The sequence below is a fragment of the Engraulis encrasicolus genome, chromosome 23 (assembly GCF_034702125.1).
Source record: "Engraulis encrasicolus isolate BLACKSEA-1 chromosome 23, IST_EnEncr_1.0, whole genome shotgun sequence".
Lineage (NCBI taxonomy): Eukaryota > Metazoa > Chordata > Actinopteri > Clupeiformes > Engraulidae > Engraulis > Engraulis encrasicolus.
In genome coordinates, this window is record NC_085879.1 from 15,807,803 (window position 1) to 15,821,432 (window position 13,630).

Sequence of the window (13,630 nt, forward strand, 5' to 3'; positions counted from 1 at the left end):
CAGTTCAGCTATAGGGCCCAGTGTATGTTATCTTTGAAGCCCCTATGGCTCTCTTCATACAGATCAAGGCTGTGTGATGCTGTGCTGTGGTCAGCTCAACCACATCCCTTGTAGAAGAGACCTAAAGAATCTATGGCTCAACTAGTAGCCTACTGAGATAGTGAAGCTTCGCTGTGGGGCCTAGTGTGTGTTGCTGTAGAATGCAAATAGGCCTTGTTATTACTGATCCCTGTGTGTGTGTGTGTGTGTGTGTGTGTGTGTGTGTGTGTGTGTGTGTGTGTGTGTGTGTGTGTGTGTGTGTGTGTGTGTGTGTGTGTGTGTGTGTGTGTGAGACGAGAGAGAGAGGTGGGGGGTGAAGACCATGAATCAATCAATCTATCTATCTATCTATCTATCTATCTATCTATCTATCTATCTATCTATCTATCTATCTATCTATCTATCTATCTATCTATCTATCTATCTATCTATCTATCTATCTATCTATCTATCCACATTGTTGGAAAGATTTGCATGTATGTCCAGTTCTGCTCCTACTCACATTCGCCCACCTCCTCTGTAATGGGATTGGCAACTACAGGGTTAAAACACAGACGTTCTAGGAAGGGGCTGTCACAACAACGCGGAAGTGAAGGTCACAACAGTGCCTGTGTACACAGATGTGCCTCAGTGCAGTTACATGGCTTGTATATTTGCCAAAGGAATGGAGGACATCATATCTTTAAGCTCAGGTAGTGATTCGGACTCCGACCTAGAGGTGGTGGGTTGTTTCAGTGACGCCACCAAAGAAGATGCGAGACCATTTATCACAACGGACTGGATTCCTGTAAAGCCGGTGCGTTGCAGTGGATTACCTGTTGTTATTTGCACGTGCAGCGACTATTTCATTGTGTCAATCATAAACCTAGAACGTGCACTGCACTGTAACGTCACTTGTCACTTGTATGTTCAGGTAAAACTGAAGGTAAGCTAGCAGTAGGTTGAAGCTTGATTACACCTGTTGGCACTTGGCTAACTTGTGCTTGACAGTTTACGCGCGCAGGAGTTGACATTAGGTGGGTGAGATGCAAATACTGTTACATGTTTCCTTATGAATACCATAATTTCACTGACATTTAGCCCATGTACTGGTACCATTAAGTAAGTTAGCGAGGGACTCTTTGTTCATGAGGTTAGCTAGCCGTTGACTTAGTTACCCGTTTCCTCCCAAAGAAGAGTTGTAGTGTTTTAATGTAGTCTACATTGCACAAAACCAGTCAACAACCACAACATCCCGCGCAGCGCATGCTAGCCTAGTTAGCAATGTAAATCATATATCTTCAGTAGACTGGCTAAAGCCAACAAACATGAAGCCAACCACCAAACTTCAATCATATAACAAACCTTCTGTCATTGGTACAGAAACTATCCAAGCAACTGGTGTGTTGGAGAGTGGCCACATAGGCCTACTGAGACTTAATTCTTTGTGTATTTGTTTAGGTTTTTATTCCCTTGTCCAAACTTCGACGGCGACGCCCCCGGAGGTGCCAACGTGATTCAGCCCTGTCTATCTCGGTGGATTCAACTGAAGTTGTGGACTTGAGTCAACTTGAGGAAATAGTGTCTGATATTTCTGCTCTGGCAGATAGCGGGGGTGATCAGGACGAGTGTCAGATTCTGCCGTCTCTCACAGTTGGGAAGAAACCAAAGTCAAAGACCACAGGGACAGTGAAATCTTTGCCCCCTGTGTGTGTAGACCTGACAGTGCCAAACCAAGTAGAACCCATCCTTCAACCTGAGGATGACTGTCAAGTTATGTTGCCTGCCACACTAAATCCAGACCCAGTCATTTCTGTTGGAAATTCCCCAACGGCAGGTTCAACAGAGCCTGGTCCTCTTTTTCAAGGTGTTCAGCTGCGTGTGTTGGAAAGGGTTGATCTACTCAAGTCACCTGCTTCAGAAAGCATATTGTCTGCCCTCAGCCACCATAACCCATCTGATGTTACTCCAGTTCCATCACTGTGCGAACCAAACATTCCAGACTTCAGGGAAAGGATGGGTATCACTGATTCACATGACCAACAGTCGGCGGCGATGGCGGCATCTTGTCCATCTTCACATGAGGCCTCAGCCCCAAATTCTATGTTCAGATTGACCATAGCAGCAAGTCAGACCGCTCATACCCAAGAAAGTTCTGTTGTGTCTGTGTCTGTTGTCAGTAGACCTTCTGAGTCCTCCATATCTTCAGAACATCAACATGACGTTCCTCCTCTTCAAAGTAGCCCTACTTCACCTGAAGAACAGGGCGAGCGACTGGAGGACAATCAGCAAAGGCCCGTTGACACTAGTAATTCTTTGGACGAATCAGACTGTATAACAATGTCCGATCCTGATCTCGGGATGCCTGAAGAGCTGGGCCCGCATCAGCAACAGATCATTTCTCACATCCAGTTGAAGAAATTGAAGAGACACATGGGGGCAGTGGTGGAAGATGTGGTGAGAAGCTCTTCTTCTTGTTCTTCTTCAATACTTGTATGCAAAGCCGCGTGTATTATGTTTCCATCTGTATTAATGTCTGTATGTATACAGTGGTGTACATATTTGATTTGTCCTGCAATGGCTTTGCATTACATTACATTAAATTTAGCTGACGCTTTTATTCAAAGCGACTTACTGGGTATTGGTTACAGGGAGAGGCTAGTGGCGGGATTCGAACCAGCAACCCTCTGATTTCAAGACCATCTCCCTAAGCATTAGTCCACAGCTGTCCCCTGCTTTATTATTTATTAGGCCTTGTTTAAGCTGTAAGACACTGTCATTTCCTTTGGAACCAATTATTTTGGTCTACTGCACTGAAATGTGAAGATCATCCGCAGGTGTTGTTTCTTACTGGAATCTGAAAAGAACACAATTCCCTTGGTGACATAGCAGCACTATTACAGTATGTGACTACTAGCAGCAAACACATTTTACAGCACCTTTTACTGTAAGTGTTGGGACAGCACATTTGATGTGTTTTTGATGTGACCCCCCCCCCTCATAAATTCTCTCTCTCTCTCTCTCTCTCTCTCTCTCTCTCTCTCTCTCTCTCTCTCTCTCTCTCTCTCTCTCTCCCTCTCCCTCCCTCCCTGTTATCACACCACGGTAGGCTGACGATGAGGCGGAGGAGGAAGGCTACGGGCCGCCTGAGCTGCTGTGCAGACAGGGCCTCAGTCTGGTCTACAGCACCATCGAGGAGAATTACCCAGAGGGCACCCTGCAGCTGCTCTCGGACTTCCTGCAGCCGCGCTACTACCCACCCCCTGACATCATGGTATGCATATATATAGACATTATCAGAGCCATGGAATTCAGGGTTGTGACAAGCTAGGTACAGGAAGGTAGCTGGTGACACGATTCACATAGATTCAAAGATAGTTGTTAGGTAGTGGTAGATAGATAGATTGTAGGCAGTGGCTTTCTGTTCACTTGAGAGGAACACAGAACCTCTACATAACAAGCAAGATTAAGCATGTTAAGAAAAAGACATGAAGAACAAGACTAAATCAATGTGAATTACATTTGCATTTATCTCACTTTATGTGTTGTGTGTTCTATGCCCACGTTCTGGAGCATGAGCCGCCATTGTTGTGTAAAAATGAACCGTTAAGGTCAATGGAATTGGCTGAACCTCATGGTACTTCTCACGCTGTCGCTCTCCTTCTCCTCCTCTTCTCTTCCTCATCTCCTCATGGTACCTCTCACTCTATCACTCTCCTCCTCTTGTCCTCTTGTCCTCTGGTACTTGTAGGTGCACCTCCTGAACGGGATTCTGCTGGACCCAGGCTGCCCTGACGTGTTGGCGGTGGAGGCCTACAGTTTACTGATGAGAGTTCAGATGTGAGTTCATTGACTTGTTGTTTTCAATCAATAACAAGGAACAGCTAGATCTGACTAGGGGTCCTAGGTGTCCACTGTCCCTTATCTGATAATCTGTTTAATATGCTATGCAGGCAAAATTGGTAACGAGGATGTGTCAACCAAGTTTTACGAAAGTAGTTGTAACTGCACATGAAATGGTTTATAATGACATGAAATGTCAGCGCCTTGATGTGTAATAGTTCTTATCTGAATGGCGCTCTACTAATTCAGAACAGTATTTACAGTTGTTGTGATTATTAATGGGGTAGATCTGCATGTATTATTTGTAAGAATGGCTGCATTGTGGCTCTTGAAAGGATGTGGGCATAGTATTTACAAGGTCATCTATGGCTTGCTGTTTTTCCACACACAGATTTCGTCCAGCAGATATCTACAATCTTACATGGGACTGGGAGCTCCTAACATCTGTGATGGACCAGCAGGTTGGTATTAATGTTGGTTTATTATTTGTTCATGTTTTGGCCTGGGCTGTATTTATCTGAATGCGGAAGACGTCTAGTCGTGTAAAAAAAATATAAATTTATTTTATTTTAATAAAAGAACATTCATTCATTGTATTCATATGTTTTCATATTTCATCAACAACGTGTGAATATGTGTAATGCATCATGTGATGTAATGCTCTTATTATGATGTTCACCAATAGGTCGGCACGAAAAGCCTTCGCCTTGAAGTCAGACGCATGCTCCTGCAGTACGTACTGCAAATTCTGGAAGATGACTTCCAGCGCCACCTCTACCTCCAAAAGCTGCACCTGACCATCACCAAGGCCATACTGTCCTGTGAGCAAAGCTTCACCCATGTCAGGTAAGGACATACAGCACTCACTACACATGGATGGATGGATCATGGGTCTTGGCTCAGGGTCTGAAATGCTTAGCCGACGATGCAGAGGTTTGCAGCTACTTTCGTAGAGTTAATAATTAGGTAATTGTGGCAGGATTTTGACTATAACTGACTAATAACTTAAACTGATTAGTGCAATTGATGTGCTTGTAACTATGGACAGTCATGGGATATCAGTTAATAGCACTATTAGCCATTGAAACACTATTTGTTGAGGAGCACATCAGAATTTGCTAGCCTCCATGAGCTACCTCTGAAGTAAGCATTAGGCCCATCTTTGGCTAGGGTTCCCACTGGTCATGAAAATCCTGGAATATGTACAGGTGTAGCCAGCGGGGGACTAGCTTAACCAGCGTTCTATTCCATCCTCCTGTGTGAGGATGTTTCAAGCATGGCTCCATATATTCAGGCACCAACATGACATTCTTCTTCACAATCAAGTACAGCAGAGGTACAAATCCAGTGTTCAGACGGATTAAAAAGTTCTGACACAAACCTTCCAGCTCTCGATTAGCTGATCATCACTCCCAGGACAGTTAGCTCAGCTATTTGGGGAAGTCACATGTATTGGCAGGAAAACCCACTAGGGTTTTTTTACTTTCTGAACTCAGGGATTGACACCTCTCTTTCACACCACCACTATATTTTTAAATATATGCCATCTTCTTTCAGAGAACTTATTTCCTGGCTGTTTGAAGCGGTTTCCATGGTTGTGACTTGCAAGGAAAGGAAACGGCCCATCAAAGAAATGAATGAACATCTCAGGTATGTAACCAGGGCTCTAAATTAACTTTTTCCACCACCAGCCAATTTGGCTAGTGGACATTTTTTCTTACCAGCCAAACAGAAGTTCAACTAGCCATTTTTATCTCGCCAAAATAAACTATGCATTAGCCTAGGCTAGTTTTTAAAAAAAATTATTATTATGGTCATTTTGTTCAACTATTTCTACAACACAGATACACTATAGGCCTGCATAGGCTAGCCTACTATATGCCTACATAATAAGCATATTATAGGCTATATATTTTTAAATTATTTTTTAACTTCTGCTTTATTTTTTACTTTCATTACTTAGGCCTAATCAATTTGATTAGTTTTTGTTCAATTCCTCTGAAAACAGCTGAATCACATCACACAAGCCACTCACATAACAGACCTTTAACATACAGTAACCAAGCACACAGCCAAACCACACAGAAGAGATGAGAGGAAAAGGAGGGGAGAGAGGTTAGGAGGAGTTCTTCTCTACCACGCGCAACAAAATGACAAGAAGCCTAGTTTAACTAAAAGTAAATAATATCTCGGGAATCTTCGCTTCCTTTGTTACTTCCACAGCTTCGTCGTTGGTTGCTTTTTTTCTTTCCGATGGCGTGGGCTTTCCAAATTAGTTGCGCCAGGACTCGGAACATTTCAGAAGACAACTGAACTGACAGCTACGGTCACACTACTCTGACAGTCAGCTCTCCTCCTCTGCCCTTGTCGCTATTTCGTTCCACAACCACTCATTTTTAACGTCACTATTATTACTGTTACAATTACTAGGCCTACTTGCATTCACCAACACACAGAACCTTGCTCTAACCCCCGACACATTCTCATCACTCGCACAAAACATAGTCTACAGAACAGTAGCTGTAGCTCTATGCATAATCTGCGTCCTGTTATTGAAACGGTCAGTGCCTCGCTGCTTCAAAAATGCAGCCTGTTACAGCAAGGTTCATATAGTAATAATAGCAGTAGTGACGTTAAAAAAGGTTGTAGCGAAAGCGACGAGAGCATAGGAGGAGAGCTGCCTGTCAGAATAGTGTGAGCGCAGCTTAGCTGACAGAAGGCTGGTCGTCTGAAATGTTTTCAATCCTGGTGTGCGCAACAGCATGGAGTTGCCGCTCTCTGCACTGGAAAGCCCACGGTGGGAGGCTACGTCGTGACGCTAGGGTCCATGGGTAATGTAGGAAATCTCGCCGTCTAACGTTCGTCAGAGCAGCGGTTTACCGTTCATAATTTACTGTACTCGGGCGCTACTAGCCAAATTGGCGGGTAGGTATTTTTTTCTACTAGCCAAAATTAATTTTCACCCGTGTTTGGCGGGTTGGCGTGTGTTAATTTAGAGCCCTGTATGGAACGTTTTGCATTTCTATTAATTAAGCGTATTTATTTTTTTCAGAACCTTCAAATAATGTGATTGTGATTTGCATTTTATTGCCGAAGTAAGGTCATTATGTGTCACTGTCAGTGATATGGCGTGGCCTTCCCTGTGCTTTGTTGCAGTGTGTGGTAGTATTGGGTCACCCATGCAAGCAAGTAGTTAAGGCGTTTTGCTTGCAGATTCAAATCTGAACTCTGCCAGGTGGGAGTGAATGGCGCTCTCCCCCATCCTCCATGTCTGGTGCCTAGGCTATCGCACCACCCCCTGAAGTGTGCACTGTGTACTTTGGTGTGCTGTGTCACAATGAAAATTGGACTCGGTCAGAAATAAAAAGTGTCCACACAGATTATCTGATTTGTGCAATGTTGCATGTTTTGTGTATGCTTCTGGGCACTTTAATTACCTTCTGGATCAATGAAGCATGTCCACTGTATTTTACAGGATGGTGATGCTGTTTCAGAAGATGCTGGTCTTGACCTTGGAGGTAGATCGTACCCCCACCTGCAGCTCCAACAAACTCGCCCAGGAGCTCTTCCAGATCATTATCGCCTCTCCAATGCGGGAACAGAGGTGTGTGGGCGCTTGTCTGTTTCTGTGTGTGTGTGTGTGTGTGTGTGTGTGTGTGTGTGTGTGTGTGTGTGTGTGTGTGTGTGTGTGTGTGTGTGTGTGTGCGCATGTGTGTGCGCATGTGTGTGTGTGTGTGTGTGCGCATGTGTGTGTGCACGTGCGCGCCTGTCTCTTTCTGTGTGTATGTGTGTCGTTGTGGGTGTCGCTGTGGGTGTGTGTTTGCATGGAAAAAGTGTGAAACTCTCTCTTTCTCTCTCTCTCTCTCTCTCTCTCTCTCTCTCTCTCTCTCTCTCTCTCTCTCTCTCTCTCCACCAGGCTACTTCTTCTGGACACGCTGGAGAGCAGTCTGCTGAGGTGTAAGCTCCTGGAGCTGCTGTTGGACTACGAGTGTCCTCAGAAAGTGCCCATCCCCATGTCCCTCACCCTGCTGCTACACTTCCTGCAACACACCACTCTGGCACCAGATCCAACGGTACGACTTCAAACGTCAAAGTCCTCTTTATTGCCGATGCCTATATGTGCACTAGACTATACAAAGGAATCGAGTGCTGATTTACAGTGAGAAGCGAAATGAGATCATAGGCACCAAAGGAACAAAAGGTTGAGTGCATTTGCAGCTATATATAAATTGAAGCAGATAGTTGTATTTATAAAGACAAACACAGATGGATGGGTAGATGAGTTGATGGATAGAGTAATAGACAGAAATTATAGACGTAGATAGACATTATTAACTGTTCTCTGTATTAAGTATTTTCCTTTGAGGAATAAAATGTGCTTCACTGCAGTGTCACTTCCTTCAACATGCCAACAAACTTCTCTTCATGGTCAGTTTCTTCACATACACCACAGGCGTACAAAAGGAGCTGAAACTAAGAAGCTGTTAAAATGTATGTGGATATTTTTTAAAACACATTGGTTTTTGTCTCTTGTTTACATGTAAACGGATCTCTGGTATACGTATTGCGTATAAACGGATGTATGATTTACATATAAATGGATGTCTCGTTTATATGTAAACCTAAGCAGATAAAAATATCTGCATTTTAAAAAATATCCGTGTACATGTAAACAGCACCTGAGGTAAAAAGGAAGAGGTTGGCAAAAGGAGAGGACATGATCAATGCAGCCATCTAGTTAAATTGCTTTGTCTCTAGAAATGCATGCATGCACACACATACGATTGATCGGTAGATAGATGCATGGACAAACGGACAGAAATAATAATAATAGATCTGTTTTGTTTAGCGCTTTTCATGGTACTCAAATACGCTGAAAAATTGTATATGCGTGTGTATTAATTTTACACAGGGAAATAAAATTAACATTTTAAATGTGTTCATGCAAACTGTACTTATGCACACACACACCCACACTCACACGGATCGAACCTTTTCCAAGTGTATGTTTAAGATAATAAATATACTTCTTGGTCCCCTGCTGTTAACCATCTACATACTGTATAGCTCCCTCTTGGCCAGATCATCCGTCAACATGGACTCAGCACTGCTATGCTGACAACACCCAGCTCTACATCTGCCCATCTCCCTCCCCTATCACTAGTTCACTGCCTGCATTAAGACATGGATGGCCGCCAACCTACTCAAACTGAACATCACAGAGCTCATACTGATGGCCTCCCATCTCTGTCCAAAGAAGTTGGTGATATGCTATTGAATGTGGGATGGTTGTACCATCAGGCCTTTCCAAGAAGTGAGCAACTTGGATGTTATCCTGGACTGTAACCTAAGCACCACCAAATCTGCCTTCTTCCACCTCAAAAACATCTGCAGACTCTGCAGAGAACCTCACCGCCAGACTCCGTCGCAGAGACTCTGATCCATGCTTTCATCACCTCCCGTTTTGGCTACTATAACAGTGTCCTTTATGGTCTTCCCATCAAAGCATTGGGCAGACTACAGTGTGTCCAAAACGCAGCTGCCAGGGTCTGTATTGCACATTCAAAGTGGTGTCAAGAATGATAATGAATTGTTATTTTTTGTCATCAGGATGGCAGTGAGGACTGGAGGAGGTGGGAGGAGCTGGTTAAGATGATCTGGATGCTCCTGCTCAGCTATGAGAAGGTCATGAAAGGTACACACTCATGTCCTGGATAAATACAGTCAATCCGGAAAGTATTCACAGCGCTTCACTTTTTTCACATTTTATTATCTTACAGCCTTATTCCAAATGCTACAAATTAATCTCTGTTGTCAAAATCCTACACAAATTATTCCATTATGACCATGTGACAAACAAGTTGTCTTGAGGTTTTTGAAAATTTTTCAAAATAAAAAACAAAACTCATATTTACAAAAGTATTCACAGTCTTTGCTTAATGCTTTGTAGAACCACCTTTGGCAGCAACTATTCATTTTTTCATTTCAAAATGAAAAGGGATTAAAAGGGAGGTCATCGGTGTGTGTTTCAACCTTTCAGTACATTGAAATTGTACATTTTGAGTCTGCACTTGGCTAAAATAGATGGGTGTGAGTTTTGAATGAAATCCTATGGAGAGTATCATGATCTGCTTCTGTAGTCACAGTGCATGTTGACATGCATGCTTCTTTAGGTGTAATTCAGATTTCCAATGTTGACGGCATTCATACATCCCCAAACGATGTCAGTCCCACTACCATGCTTGACTAGCCAGATGATGCACTTTTTTGGTAAAATTCACCTGTTTACCACAACACATGCTTAACAACACCATCTAAAGCAATTATTTTTTATCTTGGTCTCATCAGACCACACAACATGGTTCCAGTGATCCATATCCTTGGTCTGTTCATCTCTCTTGAGACCAAGATAAACAAATTTGCTTTAGATGGCGTCAAGCATGTGTGGTGGTAAACAAGTGAGTTTTACACAAAAAGTGCATCATCTGGCTAGTCAAGCATGGTTGTGGGACTGACATGGTTTGGCGATGTATGGATGCTGTCAACATTGGAAATCTGAATTACACCTAAAGAAGCATGCATGTCAACATGCACTGTGACTACTGAAGCAGATCATGATGCTCTCCATAGGATTTCATTCAAAACTCACACCCATCTATTTTAGCCAGGTGCAGACTCAAAATGTACAATTTCAATGTACTGAAAGGTTGAAACACACACCGATGACTTCCCTTTTAATCCCTTTTCATTTTGAAATGAAAAAAGGAATGTAGTTGCTGCCAAAGGTGGTTCTACAAAGTATTAAGCAAAGGCTGTGAATACTTTTGTAAATATGATTTCTTTGTTTTTTATTTTTATAAATTTTCAAAACTGTCAAGACAACTTGTTTTTCATATGGTCATAATGGAATAATTTGTGTAGGATTTTGACAACAGAGATTCATTTGTAGCATTTGGAATAAGGCTGTAAGATAATAAAATGTGAAAAAAGTGAAGCGCTGTGAATACTTTCCGGATTGACTGTATGTGTGTTGGTGTGTGTTTGTGTTTGTGGTTCTTTTTCACTGCTGTATTTTGTGCTTAAAACTAGTGTCCAGAATGTGCGCACATCAAATAAAACAGGTGCCGGATCAAACTACTAACGTGAAGAATTAGAAGAAAAATCTGCACACTGTTGCTGCTCACCAATTTATGAAGACAATATTTTGACCTCAAGAGGTCTTCGGCAGGTGTCAACGTTGTGTTAAGTCGGTGAGCAGCAACAGTGTGCGGAATTATCTGTTTTTTCTTCACATGTTCTGTGGTAAAACATGGATAAGCGCACTCCTGCTCTAGCTTAACGTGATGGTGTGAGTTGGCTATGAGAGCCATTTAAGATCCTCACATACATACACAAAGCTGTTCATAGTGTGTAGAATAATGTCTTCTGCTTCTGGCCTGTACTGCGGTAATGGATAAAACTATGAAAGATCTATTATTTGACAGCCTTTTGTGGTTAGTTCTACATTGCATTGTTAATCTAGCAGGAACACTACTATCTATTTATTTATTTAAATTAATTAATTTATTTATTTATTTACAACCCGTTACCTATCCACTTTGTGCCATGCAATGGTCAGCTGCTAATACATACTGTACATTGTAATAGTTTGTAACAAGAATAATTTAATGTGTACTACTGCTGCAATGCAGTGAAACGCCAAGCATTGCATTGCAATATTTTTTTTTAATAACTTGGTCAAACTTTTAAGACTTTAAGCATCTCCCTTTCTGTTATCAGGTCACCTCCGCTGCTCCATAACGGATCGTTCAACGTACAGCCGGGACCCGAACTGGACGGTCCACGACAGGGTAACGCGATCCATGGTGCAGGACGCCAGCGACGCCTTTCTGGCCAGAGCCGAGAGAGACTTGGGCTGCCCACCTCCACAACAGGTGCAGGACCCACTGGCTCTTCTGAGGGCTCATTTACAAGATTAGTTAAAAGCTACTTGATGAAGGAGATTGTGTGGTTCATAGGATTTAATTCTTTTGTTCATAGATTACATTTTTTATTTCCAAATTCTAAAGCCCAAAAACTGTAAATAGAAAGTTAATACAGGTTATTTATTTTTTTTAGAAAAGGGAATATTATTTTAATTGAAATGTTTTTATAAATCAATAATTTATTTTGTTACATTTTTTTTAAAACAATGTGTTATTTACTAATGTGTTATTGGAATGTAGCATAATCTTTTACTATGAATTTAAGCTTTGTGGACCTCTGAGAGTGTCTATTTTCACATTTTCAAATATTTGAAAAAATAAAAAAATGTGCCATTTGTACATTTAAATTCATTATTTATTTTCATAATGTGTCTGCGTGAGGGACAATCCCACACACTGAGAGGAATTTAGACGTAGCTGGTAATGGACTGATTCGTTTACACCAGCATACAGTGCGGTTCATTCTTTACATTTCCTCTATCTTGCTGAGCCAGTAATTAAGAATGATTTTGTAATTGACAAACTAATTAAAGGGAACGTGAATGCCAATGCCATGTGAATGCCAATGACAATAGCCTATCGGTCTAAGCAGGTGTTGGTGAAAAAAATATTCCTGTTTTAGTCATGGCAATAATCTACCAGCAGATGGCGTTAAAATCCCAATTTTGATACGTTCATGTTCCGATACTGTAATATTGCAAAGGTTTAAAAGTCACACACACACACACACACACACACACACACACACACACACACACACACACACACACACACACACACACACACACACACACACATGCATACATGAAATATCCACATGCATTTCACACTGTTGTATGTTTGGATTTAAATGCACTATGTACACTCACTGGCCACTTTATTAGGTACCCCTTGCTAGTAGCGGGCTGGACTGCCTTTCACCTTCACAACTGCCCTACCTGGGGCGCGGTGGCTAAATGAGCTAAGATGCCGTACCACTCCAATCCGAGATCCTGTGCCGATAGTTCTCCTCTTTCTCGCCCACTCATTTACTGTCACACTCTCACTGTCCTGTTTTAAATAAAGAAATAAAAGACCAAAACATCTCTTTAAAAACAAAAAACTGCCTTAACTGCTTGTAACAATACTCAGGACAGGTAAGTTGTGCCATTGCAGCAATGCTCAATTGGCACTAAGGGGCCCCAAGTGTGGCAAAGAAAATACCCCACACCATTACACACAAGCCTGAACTGTTGACACACTGGCAGGACGGATCCATGTTGTCGTTGCTGATGCCAAATTCTGACGCTACCATCCGAGTGTCTCAGCAGAAACTGAGACCCATCAGACCAGGCAACATTTTGCCAATTTTCCATTGTCCAATTGTGCAAATTTTAACCTCAATTCCCTCTTCTTAGCTGACAGGAGTGGCACCCAGTGTTGCCTTCTGCTGCTGTACCCCATCTCCCTCAAGGCTTGACGTGCTGTGCGTTCAGAGATGCTGTTCTGCATACCTTGGTTGTAACGAGTGGTTGAGTTACTGTTACCTGTCTATCAGCTCGAAGCAGTCTGGCTATTCTCCTCTGACCTTTGCATTAATAAGACATTCCACCCACAGAACTGCAACTGTCTGGATGTGTCCTCTTTTTCTGAGCATCTTTGTAAAGCTTAGAGAGGGATGTGCATGAATATCCCAGGAGATCAGCAGTTTTTTTTTAAATACTCAGACCAGCCCTTCAACAACCATGCATGTTTATTATTTAACTGTTATTATGATATTTGCTCTGTAAAAAATAATGGTGGGG

The 13,630-nt window shown here is 42.3% G+C and overlaps 1 protein-coding gene across 1 annotated transcript; it reads left to right on the top strand.

Moving 5' to 3' along the window:
- Positions 1 to 634: 634 nt before the first annotated feature.
- Positions 635 to 12,338, top strand: simc1 (SUMO interacting motifs containing 1). Its single transcript, XM_063190514.1, has 11 exons — positions 635 to 835; positions 1,480 to 2,475; positions 3,128 to 3,292; positions 3,770 to 3,858; positions 4,253 to 4,322; positions 4,547 to 4,707; positions 5,419 to 5,511; positions 7,337 to 7,465; positions 7,778 to 7,934; positions 9,472 to 9,556; positions 11,641 to 12,338. The coding sequence occupies exons 1-11, from the start codon at positions 680 to 682 to the stop codon at positions 11,838 to 11,840; spliced, it is 2,301 nt and encodes a 766-aa protein (XP_063046584.1). The 5' UTR covers positions 635 to 679; the 3' UTR covers positions 11,841 to 12,338.
- The last annotated feature ends 1,292 nt before the right edge of the window (positions 12,339 to 13,630 follow it).

Coding starts and splice junctions, on each gene's coding strand:
- simc1 (XM_063190514.1), top strand. CDS start 680: ATGGCTTGTATATTTGCCAAAGGAATGGAGGACATCATATCTTTAAGC. Junction 836..1,479: donor ACTGGATTCCTGTAAAGCCG/GTGCGTTGCAGT, acceptor GTATTTGTTTAG/GTTTTTATTCCCTTGTCCAA. Junction 5,512..7,336: donor GAAATGAATGAACATCTCAG/GTATGTAACCAG, acceptor TGTATTTTACAG/GATGGTGATGCTGTTTCAGA.